The sequence below is a fragment of the Dendroctonus ponderosae genome, unplaced genomic scaffold (genome assembly GCF_020466585.1).
Source record: "Dendroctonus ponderosae isolate FM_Combo_2020 unplaced genomic scaffold, Dpon_F_20191213v2 Dpon_F_20191213_1, whole genome shotgun sequence".
Lineage (NCBI taxonomy): Eukaryota > Metazoa > Arthropoda > Insecta > Coleoptera > Curculionidae > Dendroctonus > Dendroctonus ponderosae.
The window spans coordinates 57,218,079-57,230,880 of NW_026017110.1; the positions used below are offsets into that span (position 1 = coordinate 57,218,079).

A 12,802-nucleotide genomic window follows, 5' to 3' on the forward strand; every position below is an offset into this window, starting at 1 on the left:
CCGTCTATCCGGATCAGCAGGGAACCTATGACAATTAATTTAGATAAATGATGAAGGCTACGTTTTAATCAACCAACCAAAAGATTATATTTATGATGCATTTGTAATATATTACCATTATGAACTAAAAAGAATATTTTAGGTTATAATTATTTTTTTAAGTTTTATACTTAGTTCAGACTTTTTCTATCTTCAAAATACGTACCTATGAAATTTAAAACCATTTCTTGAATGATTATTGCAGTTAGGAGCTGAACAACCAGTCATATTGTCTAATTTAATATAAAACACGATAGCACCATTCACAAATAAATGAGAAATGTCAAAAATTGGGCTCCACAATGGCGGACGAGTCTGCTACCTTTTATAGTGCTGTAGACTAGGGGGTCGCGTCAGACTAATTTCTGATTTTATGTAAAAAATCCTTTATTGGCAATTTTCAACCAAACCATAATTTTGCAGGATATACTAAGGACGACTCGCCCTTTTCGAATAATTATGAATATTATTTTAATAGTACTAAGTAGTAGTTTAACATTCTTTCAATATCAAGAACAAGAAGCCTGCAACAAACGTTCAATTTTGCACTTGGAATCATGAAAAAACAATAAGAAGTCTATATAGAAATATATTATGAGTAAAAGATTCGTCAAATTCCATAAATTGAAAGCATACGTTTTAGAATACGATTACATAAACGGTTCATTATATGAACAGAATATCTTACCAAAATGATTTACTAATATTATTGTTCCTCGATAGTTACAGGTAATTTTCAGTTAGTAAAACACGATTTTTAAATGACAAACAAAAACTGATGGTAATTTGTAGAAAAATAGTATTTGCATTGTTAAGTTTTCCTTTGTTGACATATTTAACTTCCACGAGAATCTACTAGCTTAAAAGTACAGATTGGAGTACTTAATTTTAAAATTTTAGTAAATATTTTTTAGTTTTTACCCCACTAACACTGTGTAATATTGAAATACTGTATGTCTTGCACTGTTATTTAGCAAGTCAACGAGTGCCTGTCCGTGTAATGGGAATTACATAAAAATAAGTACACATTTCTAATCAACATTTGATGATAGAGATATATGGAACACACATTGCAGCTGTGCCACTAATAATGCCGCCGTTAAATTAACATCTGCACATGCGTATTAGAGTTTTAGGAGCACTTAAAATCAAACTATCTAAAATCTAAGATACACTTTTAAATGATTCACCCATCATCACACCAACGGCAAAGAAATACTAGAGGGGTAAACAGTAATACATTTTATAGGTTACTAATTAAAATTAAATCTCAACAATTCCTTGAATACTGCTATGAAAGGGTAAACTCAGTTACAGCCTACAATTATTAGTGAACGGGAACTAAACATGTGCTTCCATATCTCTCTGATATCATTCAGCTAGAAGCAAATATATTAGTATGTTACACAGAACAAAAATTACACATTAATAATGAAAATGAATAAAAAAAAACTGGAGAAAAAACTCATCGATTTGTATTGCATGATGTTATGGTATAATTGAAATGCTTATAATACCTAAATCCATTCAATTTAAATATATTTTGCCAAATTCCTTACACAGTGAAATTTTATTCTTATTACTTTGCTATTGTTGTGATTATTAGCACTAAAACAATTTTAATGAAATACATTTTCTAATGAAAATAACGTTTAGTCACTTATCATCTTTAATACAGGTACACTATAAAAAAATTAAAATAAGATTTATAAATAATATAATATTCTCAGACAAATTACTGCAAAACTGCCTTATAAAAGAACGTATAAGAACGTGTGTGTAGCAAATTAGTAGCAGAAATTCATAGATCTACTTTATATATATATAAACAAATTAAAATAGATTTTTCTTCTAACACTTACATTCTTATATAAGGAGTATATATCTACATACGGTCCTAACTAAAGTATAACCGCTATATGGTAAAAATCAGAGCAACTTTACGAGCGAAACTAAAACTACAGTTAAAAGGAAGATATACATTACAAATGGGTTAAAAACGAATCTATACATTCCCTTTCCCTTTGAATCTATATATTCCATTAGATCAAGGATGAACTTCTCACTCTCTTCAGATGTTTAAATAAAACTGAGTCTTTTACATGTAAATAATCATGATTGCATTTTAGTCTAATTCACAGCATTCGGTAACTGCGTGGTCAAATTTCGAATACAAGAATTAGTCTAAAAAGGTCTTCCAACCCGTCAAGTTATTTTTTAAGGTAGTATTGAATGTTTTTCATTTACTTGCTTAAAACTGAGAATCTAACAAATGCTGCCATGTATTCTACAGATTCATGAATTTTATGAAGACTAGACTGAAATAATGAATTTTCTTTTAAAATATACTTTTAAGTTTTCATAAATATTTTTTTAATCATTAGTTTTATAAAAATTTACAATGACTTGTGCGGCTACGTTCGTTATTTATCAATTCAATAAGGCCAAATTTAAAATTTTCGGAATTGACGACCAATGCATGAACAAATTTTTAACTGGATTACATTTACTTCCATAATCAATCAAACAAATATAATTGACAATTTGAAATTAAGTGACATGTTCTTATCCTTATTCATATGCGGCAGTCATTATTGTATTTTTGGGTGTGCTTTGTTTAAAATCACTAGTATTAATGCCCGTACCCGGTGTCTTGAATAAACCCACTTATTATCGGAATAAAATACACATATTAAATTATAATAACTAAAAAAATAACAGCATAATACTGAACAAGTCACATTCAAATCACTGTATATTTGTAAGGTTCCTTGCGTTAAATTAAATAATAAAAGTATGAGCTCTTTATTGGCTAATTAAAAATATTATTTAAAGGAAACAACAAGAATAATAAACAATCGTCGAGAGTTGGTCACGCAATTGCCGACGTACCGTTTGTAATAAAAGTGTAGTTAGTTCACAAACAAATTAATAAACTACAAAGCACATGAACTAAGACAAATATAAATCATAAATTATCGCATACGCATGTAATCCTATTTTTTGGCATTTAGAAGTAACAATTTTAAATTTAAATTTTATTTTGTGATATTGAATATGTATCAGATGAAATGTCCAAATTTCTTTGCTATGCCAATTGAAATAATATAATAACCGCCTTGAGACATTTTACGAGCTATTTGAAGATATTTATATGAAAAGATGCGAGATTTACATATAATAATCGAGAAACTCAAACGAAACTACTTTTAACATAATCGTGCGTCTAGACCTGACGAGCCGAGCCTGAGCCGCGGCAAATTCCTTTCATGTTCCGCCAAAACACCGACAGACGATGCATTTCCTGTCGGTGTTTTGACGAAACATCAATAGAATTTAACGCGATTCAGACTCGGCTCGTCAGGTCTGGACGCACCTTAACTAAGTCTAACGTAAGTTTCTTAAACGCATTGTTGCAGTCTACAATCAAACAAGCTATAAAATTGCAAGGTCACCGATATATAAATAACTATATAAGCATTCTACTAAGAAATTGGGAAATTTCACACGAAGTCCCATTGAGCGAGCTGTGGTTTTTCGAAGAACAAGAGATACCCAACGTTATAATTCCATATCTTCGGCTTCATTTTCTGAAAAATCTGACATACTTGACTCGCTATCTGAACTTACATTTTCGCCACCTCGAAGAGCTTCTTCTGTTGCGTATTTCCTAACATATTCTGTATGTTTTAAAGCTTCAGTTAGTAACGAAACACATGTCATATTATCATAACAATTGCTCAAAACGATACCATACCTGACACTTTTTTCTTATATTCCTCTGGCTTGTGAAGATACATAGCCGCCGCATCTCCATTTAGAGGGTCAATAGGATTTGGATACGTCAATAATTGTGGCAAAAATGATTCAAATATATTGGATAAGTCTGAAAAGTAATTTGATTTGATTTTATTTAATTGTCAATGGTTTTTTTTTAATTAAAACTGGTGAGTTTTTCGGGCTTTTAGGACGTTGTCAAAAGTAGTTTATTTCTAACAATTCTCATGCGCAAATGGTGTTTTCCATCCATCCTCACAGGTGTTTTCGCTTTCGAAAGCCTGCATTGGACTAATGCTATCGGGGCGATGTCTAGACGACCGAGATACGATCCACTCCAGATACAAGGGAGAGAGACTGAGTATTGAATAGGAATGTCAGGAAACAAATTGAGATGTGCAGGGCTGGAAGCAAGATTAATGAAGATTGGTTTCTGCGCAGAAACAATGGAGAGCGAGAGACTGTGCATTGAATAGGAACTTCAAGAGACAAATTTAGATGCGCAGAGCAGGGAACAGGCTTTAATGCAGATTCGTTTCTACGCAGGTATTTGCAGATACGTTCAGACATTCATAAATAGACAAAGCTAGTCAACATTCAGGTATATAATTTACTTTGGAAGTAGAAGTCCAACTAGCAGGACGTTTTGATACCTAGAAAAGGGGATCGTTTGCCAGATGTCTCCACCAACTGCCCATCCAACCGCAGAACCGCAACATTTGAAAACCGAATTCAAATTTATTGCTTAAAAACTTAAAAATCTTGTCGATGTTTGCTTAAAAACCTAAGCCTTTGTAAACAGATATTTACCATATAATGCTGTCCATGCTTGATTAATAACATCCAAGCATACGGTACCAGATACTTCGTCAATATTAGGATGGTAAACTCTATTCATGAATCCTATACTTGGAGATTTGAAAGGGTAGTGTTCGGGTAAATGTACTCTAACTTTCCATACTCCTCCCTCATACGGTGCTAAAATAATTTAATAAAATTACAAGCGCTGCAGTTAACGATTGAAAGTAAGATAACATTAAATGTAAGTGTCCATAATACATTAATTTTAGAGACCAAATACAAAAGTTACCCATTTACATTGATCAGAAAATTCGTGTCGGATTTGCCTATTAAAATAACTTTTTTCAGTTATTTGCATCAATTTCAGTTATAGATTAAATATTTTATTTGAGGTATATAGAAGCCAAGGGGCATAAATGACAAATCTGAGTAACATCGGTTAAGTGCAGAAGTTATTTCTGCATGTCCAATTATTTATCGACATCGTGTCGAAAATGTATGTTCAAGGAACCTAGATCGCTACATGGCAATAAACTATGGACAAGGTTAAAAGACTGTCCTGCCTGAGGATGAGGAGCAATAAAGGACAGAAGAATATCTATGGACATCGCTGGCGTCTCTTAAGGCATGGGTTCGCTTGTGCTATTGATGCATGCGTCGTAGGTGGGTTCGCTTGTGCGTCTAAAAGTTGACAAAAGTCGGCAGCCCGAGCACAGTGCAAAGAGAAATATGAGTAGTTGATTAACTAGCATCTTAGAGCTTGCATTGGCTCTTTTATTAGAAGAAGAAGTTAATGAAACCGTGATTCCGTTATTAATTATGAACAGAAAACCATCTCATCATTTTATGTACAAACATCGATATATAAATGATACTAAATTCCACGCTTATTGCCGCTTAAGTAGGAATAAATTTGATTCATGTCGACGGCAAATAAATAGAAATATTGCAGTGAAATCGCTTGCGTCTCGTCGCTGGACTGGTCAGACGCATGCAGCAATCGCACAAGAGAACCCAGGCCTTTAGACGCAGCGTCTGATCTTGAGAATGGAACAAGTTCCATCCTCGCCGTCCGCAGACGCTAGTAGCGGCTACAAAACGTCGCTCGTCTGCGCGACTGTATTTAAAATAATGAGTTCCATACGTGAGTTGTATTTTGCCACGACCGCACTATAATCATAATCACACACATAAAGAACATATTTGTGAAATAATAAGAAAATATATTAAAACATAGAACATACAGGGTGTTAGTAAATAAGTGCGATAAATTTTAGGGGGTGATTCTGTAGGAAAAAATAATGACAGTTTGCTTATCATTCCTAAGTCCGCAAATTATTCTTGTCCAAGGTACGGAGTGTTAAAGTTTTGTTAAAAACTGACGATGTATTTATTGTTTTGAAACAGGTCGAGACAGGGAAATTAAATTTGGTAGGTTTTAAGAAATAGTCATTGCGCATTTTTTGAAGCAATTAATAATTTTCTGTTCACCATTGGCGCGAAAACGGATAATAATATCATTTTTTTTTTAAAGAAACAAAGTATGTGCCCCTAGAATGTATGCACTCCACTTGTTGTTCCACAACGTCTACGGAGGTGTATAACTTGATTCTACTGCTTAATGTCTTCACTTACTTTATTTCCCTAAATTAATGTCCAGGCTATCTATTAACCTGCAAAGAAATTTGATCATGCTCTTTTATAAATAAAAGACTGAAGTGTACGGGTTTACTCCACTTTTCCTGGACTACAACAATATGAGAAATAAGTAAATAATAAAAACAAATATACCGAAAGGGTTAATTAATAACATTATTAATTCTAATGTTCTTTGTTTCAAAACAAAATGTAAAATAACTTACTTCCTCTAGGTCCATAAAATTTGACGCAGAATTCATTTAGTCCTCCAAGGATGGTAACTTCATGCTTGCTTTCGATACTGTATATACGTTCAGGAATAAACAATATTTGTTGGCAATGAAATAAAAATAATAATGTGAGGATCATTCAAAATAAACCAGGGAAATAAATAAAAATCATGACATCCGTATGAAACAGGAGTTGCATTCATCTGACAATCAGCTGGCCATGAGAGCCAAAGTGTTTACATTTTTCGCACAACACAAAGAAAGGATACAGTTTAATAACATCAGTGTCCATACGTCTTTTACCAGCACTAGGAGATGACATTTTAGATTGTCATTAAAACTTCACCATTAATTTTTTAGGATCCTATTTGCTTCTTTCCACACTTTATTCCAAGACAAAAGATACAAGAGCCAAAAAATGACGGATAGTAATACCCTTTCCTCTATACTAAAACACGATACGACTGATGATAATAAACTGAAAACTGAACCATAGAACAAGACTTGAACTGAACCACAGATTAACTGAACTTACAGCACAGAAACTGTCACAAGCTATGAAAAGAAGAGAGAAGACTGAACGTCGAACGACAGCAAGGTGACAGTGTTCCATTCACAGATTACCAAACTATTGACGATTGATTGAATTCCCATGTTGTTCTTCATTTTATCAGTTCAATTTGGCAATGTGCGAAATTTTTTACGTCTTGGTACAGCCCAAAGAAAAATAAGAGATTGCACTCCGACCGTATATTAATATTAATATTATATGCAGACACAGGACTTCTCTCTGCAGCTGTTATATGTGTAAGTATAATTTATACTTCACAACAGATCATTCGCCGAAACTGACAAGCTACGTCGCCAAATTGTCAACAAAGAAGCAATACATTCTCACCATATATACACAATGTACATATTAATTTGTATCATGGATATCAAAGTTCCTAGATTATACAGGTTGCCTGGTAATTCTGAGCGGTACAGACGCGAGCAGAAGGTGTGACCTCACGTGTTTGCTGTTTTCAATTTCAATACAGTGGATTATATCGTTACTACTTATTAGAATACGTTTTTTGTCAAAGCAAGAAGAACGTTTCTGCTATTTGTGCTAATAGTGTTTGTGTTGTTTCGTTAAGTACTCAACCTAAGATAGAACAAATTAGACTTGTAAGTAATTTTTTTAAATAAATATCCCACAATCAATAAACGCAAGTGGACATCTATTGATATCACGGTAGATGTATTAAATATCATAATTAAAATGTTTGTACCTAAATTGACAAGGAATTTAAAATGTTTTCGTTCTAGATTTTTTTATAGAAAAAAACAAAAAAAAGTAGCAAAACTGTAAATTAGATATTTTTCTAAATGTTCTGTTAATTATTGTTTATTTAATAGAAAACGGTGTTCTTTCACTCGGTTCCATGGTTACCACTTTGAATAGCTTTTACACTAAAAACTTATGAAAATTTATTTTTATTTTTGCCATCTAATTTTATTTGCTATTAAATTTGTATGTCAGCGTTTTTTTTTATTGCACCTTTTCATTGTTTTATATATATATGCAGATTTAGATAAATAGATGTGTAAAAACTTACTTTTTACAATTTTATTTCAAATGAACAGGTACTTACATTTTACTATTGACAAATTCATTTATTCGCTTGTGTCTCGTCTCGAGTGCATATCCTTAACTGAAACTTTTGTTACTGTGAGCGTGCCGTTGGATGTGAGATGTAAATAGCAAAGTATTCCTAAATCCTTATTAAGCAATTAAATTATAAAGAAAACGCCAGCTAATTGCAAGCTTACCAGAGCGTTTAAAACATGAGAACAAACCCAATACTACGTGCACTAAACTCTAGAAATGTGAGCTGATTCAACGTTCAAGGCTCAGTAATTTAAACTGGCAAACTTATGACGTGTTCCCGCGCGCTCTCCCATTGATCCAAAGTCCCAGGCAACCTGTATACTTTAGGGACCTTACGATGGATCCGATGGTACGAAAGTGTTTCTATTGGTTGGAGATGTGTCAATTCCTCCGTGATCGTACGAACTGACAGATCTCCAACCAATAGAAACACTTTCGTATCAATACTTGCCTTTATCTATGGGACGCGGACTTTAAGCGGACCGAGCGAAATGACAAGTTGAACTTTCTAATTACTTAATAAACTTCTAAAAAACTTTAATTAAGAAAGTTAACCACCATAAACATCGGTAATAAATGACAGGCTTACTGAACTGAGCCCATCTCACCCAGCCTCAAAAAATTGACCACAGAAACTTGACAGCGAGTCTCTAATATTGAGTTCAATGTTTTTGTAGTTCCTGTATGCACTGTGTGAAGTGAGAGGTGCGGATTCTGCGTTTTTATCTGAATTGGAGCAAATTCGAGAATTTGTGTCTTTTGAAATTTAATAATTATAAGTGTTGAGAAGCAAGGATTTCAAATACAACACAGAAAATCATTTGCAATTAATTCTCGACAGACTTCTCGAAAACACTGAGATGTGTAAGTTTAACCTCCTCATAACATTTGTTTGTTTTAGATTTTACAGTTTGAACTGTGTGTCTTTTGTTTTTTCAATGCATTTTTATTATTAACAACACATAAGAACACATACATTAGTAATTACTATACGAAATTCAGATTATATCAAATAGAAATTTTTCCTTGACAGTCATGAGCTAGAAATGGTATTTAAATCCTGTTTCATATTTTATAAACAATCTAAATTTTATTGGAATGCAAATTTTGATTAATATTAATAGTTTTAGAATCGGTTGATCACATAATTTGAGGATATTTCAATTGGCATATTGAAATAATGAGTGAAACAGCTGGTAATGTCTTGCATATAGGGGACGTTGTATCCCTATATGCCGAAGGCAGTGTCTCCGGATTTTTAAGTACATTGGGGTAAGTGGTATTGTGATTTATTTAAACAGTCGCTCGTTAGTTTATATTACTTGTTATGACAAACATTATCTACTTTCAAACATCATAAATTTACAACAGGTAAAACAAGGTTTGTTGCTGTTGTGTTAACTGTCGCCAATTTGTCTGGTGGTCGATCGAGATTCCATCTGAAACCAATGTGGCAAAAATGAGTTTCTAGTTCTACAACAGAAAAAACATAGTTTGAAATTAATTAAATGGTAAATAATTTAACGGTTGCTACAAGCATTTAACGCGTCTCACCAAGTATTTTCTTCGATTGGACTCCAAACTTGGAGTCAGCAGTTGTCTATTCATAGTAATGGTTCAATTAACCAATTCATCGTCATTTACACAATATCTATATAATATACTATCATACCTAAACCTTTACTCAGAAACTTCGCTTCATGGATATCCCTGAACCCAACATTTCGTATCTCTGTCTGCATTTACCATTTAAAGCAGCTTCCGGAGAATAGACATTAGGGTATGCAGCGCGAAATGCTTCACCGGAAGAAACCGGAGCTTAATAGATCCCACTAGGTTTTGTCAACATTATTCCTAAGTTTGCAGTTGTATATCAAAGTACCAGTCAGTATCTAAAGCTTCTCTAGTCTAGGGACTTACATTTAAGCCGAAATAAATTGGTCGAGAGTAGGACTGGGTAAACGGGTCAAATGAGTAAAACAATAACTATTTTGCAAAATTGTTGCTAAGTCTTCCTGAGAATGACAGAGTAGCGTCGCTAAGCTATAGTCCGATAATATCTGTAAAAGTAAATTTTCAGAGAAAGCTGAAAAGTTTTTTTTCGCAGATGAGTAAAATTGTAACAAACCCAGATTAAAATAATAAAATAAAAAAATCAGTCGGCGAATAAGTCCGAAAAACATGTCTTAGAAACTGAAGGAAATGTTCTCATACCATTAGTTATATTCGAATCAAAAACAAATTAGTAGAATCTAATGCAAAACTATATCACTTCAGATTGGTGGACGACAGATGTGTAGTATGTCCAGAAGCAGGTGATTTATTGAATCCTCCCAAAAAGTTCAGAGATTGCCTATTCAAAATATGCCCTATGAATAGATACTCTGCTCAAAAGCAATTTTGGAAAGCTGCAAAGCAAAGCATGGGACCTGATACTGATACCAATTTACTTAAGAGATTACATGTATGTGTTTCAGCAGCATGTCAATCACCACAAACTAATATTTTTATGCGTTCTAGCACGCTGCGGAAATAGAGAAAAAACAAAATGAAACAGAAAACAAGAAGGAAAACGGAACAAATGTGCTTTATGGTAACGTTATTCAGGTAACTCACCGATTCACCGATACATAATTTGAAAATTTAACAACTATTGGGTTTTTGCAGTTGCTACATTTAAAGTCAAACAAGTACTTAACAGTGAACAAAAAGCTTCCAGCGCTTTTAGAAAAAAATGCGATCCGGGTGTATTTGGATGGTAGTGGCAATGAAGGGTCGTGGTTTTATATACATCCTTTCTATAAGCTTCGGTCTACTGGAGACAATATCGTTTTAGGAGACAAAGTTATTTTAAACCCTGTAGGTCCTGGCCAGCATCTTCTGCATGTAGCCGCGAATCTTGAACTGGTGGATAATCCCGGCTGCAAAGAGGTAAGGAAGATAAGCTAAAATTAAATTGTGCTTTATAAACCCTCTATGACATTCCAGGTTAATGTAGTTAATGGAAACACTTCATGGAAAGTGACACTATTTCTAGAATATAAGGAAAATCGAGATAATATTCTAAAAGGCGGAGATGTGGTTAGGCTATTTCACACTGAACAAGAGAAGTTCTTAACAATGGATGAATACAAGAAACATTCTCATGTGTTCTTACGAACCACAGGTAGAACCAGCGCTACTGCGGCTACTAGTAGCAAAGGTAGGTGAATTGAATATAGATTTTTTAAATTTGTCTTCTAAACATACAACACACAGTAAGACAGCCATGATCAAGGCAGTCTGCTCATGAGTACTAGCCGTTGAAGAAAGGGAAAAAATGAGGAAGTGGTCTGATTCAAGGGCATATCAAATAACACTTGTAGGTTTGGATAGCAGTTTTAAGGCTGGATTAAAAACTACTTTTATTCTGTATAAATGGCATACAACAATGATAATAATCATATGACACACGCATTAACAATATCATGTATCGAGTGTCTTGGATTAAAATAAACACACAACAGCATTCACCGTACATCACAATATGTATGCCAATGTTCGCAAGCACTAAGCGGGTACCCGTGATGCGGCCCGCCGTCCGGATCACTAAATGCAAGAAAAATGTATTGTACCGTGGATGGCCGGGTATCAAACTCTTTCTTCAGCTTCCAACTTTTATTCACCTCGGTATGACTTTAAATGCCGAACAGAAACAAACTAACTTTAAAATTACCGTCAACTTCACAATCAATAACAATAACCGACGGAAAACTCGCTTTTGCGACTCACGGGGTTCAACCTCTTCTGCACCCGGTCGCTCCTGTCACTTCACTCCCCCCCTCTGGTTCTCGTCGCCGCTTATATAGCTCCAGGTAACCCAGAAGCTTCTCGAAATCTCCAGCCCAGGTGCGAAATTTCCAGCTTGTCAGTGTCATATTTGACAATGGGAGCCCCATTGGGCCCCATTTACTGAAATACCATGAATTTCGATCCCCCCATTTCAAACGTGAGTACCCCAGGCCGTTTCCGTTACACTGCCCCCCTTCTAAACCTTGATCGCCCCGATTAGGTAATTCCTGGATCATGGTTATATCTGGCCAAATGGTGAATGTGGACAACTTTAAATTTTGCCTGAGGGCTCTTCTGATTGCTCATCAACAGTTCAACGCTGCCGACGTCGTGTGGCTTTTCGCTGGTGTTCACTTGGCGCACCACGTTGTCCATCCATTGCATCAGCGTCCTCACCAGGTTGAAGAACTTGAACAGATCGCCAGTATCGACCAGTTTTCCTTTGCGCTGCCCGCAAACCATTTGCAAACTGGCCCATGCAGACACCACTTCTTGTTCTCTATTTGTGATCTCTTTAGCTCCGTTGCCAGCATAGCTGGGTCGAAGCTTGACCGATTCCTCTTGAATCACTTGGTTCTGAAGCGTCTGTAGGTCTTGCATGAAGTTCTGATGTTTGCGCTGCAGCGATGATACAGAACCAGCATCTCGGCCCAGTTCATGAGAAGACGCCACCACTTCGCGATCAGCTATCCACTGCTCCAAGTCGCCAACGTCTCTGTTGAGCAGGAAGAGTTGCAAGGCCTCATCCAGCTTAGCGCGACGTTCTTGCGCCAAATCCTTCAGTCCGGCATACAGCTTGTCCAGTTGCGACTGTTTAACAGCGACCTGCTCG

At 34.9% G+C, this 12,802-nt stretch overlaps 2 protein-coding genes and 1 long non-coding RNA gene across 4 annotated transcripts in view; 1 reads left to right on the forward strand and 2 right to left on the reverse strand.

Moving 5' to 3' along the window:
• Positions 1-1,067: 1,067 nt before the first annotated feature.
• Positions 1,068-7,040, reverse strand: LOC109537980 (ubiquitin-conjugating enzyme E2 H). 2 transcript variants are annotated; one of them, XM_019904993.2, is made up of 5 exons: positions 6,755-7,040; positions 6,480-6,556; positions 4,627-4,794; positions 3,797-3,925; positions 1,068-3,719 (listed from the first exon to the last, which is right to left on the reverse strand). In XM_019904993.2, exons 1-5 carry the CDS (start codon positions 6,805-6,807, stop codon positions 3,601-3,603), a joined length of 546 nt encoding a protein of 181 aa, XP_019760552.1. In that variant the 5' UTR covers positions 6,808-7,040; the 3' UTR covers positions 1,068-3,600. The 2 variants fall into 2 exon arrangements, with proteins under 2 accessions (XP_019760552.1, XP_019760550.1); XM_019904991.2 differs by having other exon boundaries at positions 1,068-3,734.
• Positions 7,041-8,597: 1,557 nt separating this feature from the next.
• The window catches only part of LOC109537933 (inositol 1,4,5-trisphosphate receptor), a 20,149-nt gene continuing 15,944 nt past the window's right edge, over positions 8,598-12,802 (forward strand). Inside the window, exons 1-6 of the mRNA XM_019904908.2 lie at positions 8,598-9,003; positions 9,264-9,411; positions 10,417-10,603; positions 10,660-10,746; positions 10,807-11,070; positions 11,128-11,341. Coding sequence (XP_019760467.2) covers positions 9,320-9,411; positions 10,417-10,603; positions 10,660-10,746; positions 10,807-11,070; positions 11,128-11,341 — 844 coding nt within the window. The 5' untranslated portion in view covers positions 8,598-9,003; positions 9,264-9,319. The remainder of the gene's footprint in view (positions 9,004-9,263; positions 9,412-10,416; positions 10,604-10,659; positions 10,747-10,806; positions 11,071-11,127; positions 11,342-12,802) is intronic.
• Positions 9,441-12,802, reverse strand: part of LOC125505901 — a 17,529-nt gene continuing 14,167 nt past the window's right edge. The window contains exon 2 of the long non-coding RNA XR_007282539.1: positions 9,441-9,578. This is a non-coding gene — a long non-coding RNA (uncharacterized LOC125505901). The remainder of the gene's footprint in view (positions 9,579-12,802) is intronic.

Excerpts from the sequence above, each read along its gene's own strand:
- LOC109537980 (XM_019904991.2), bottom strand. The coding sequence starts at position 6,807 with ATGTCATCTCCTAGTGCTGGTAAAAGACGTATGGACACTGATGTTATT. Across the intron at positions 6,557-6,754 it reads GACACTGATGTTATTAAACT|TATCGAAAGCAAGCATGAAG; the intron begins GTATCCTTTCTT and ends ACGTATATACAG. Across the intron at positions 4,795-6,479 it reads ATTTTATGGACCTAGAGGAA|CACCGTATGAGGGAGGAGTA; the intron begins GTAAGTTATTTT and ends AAATTATTTTAG.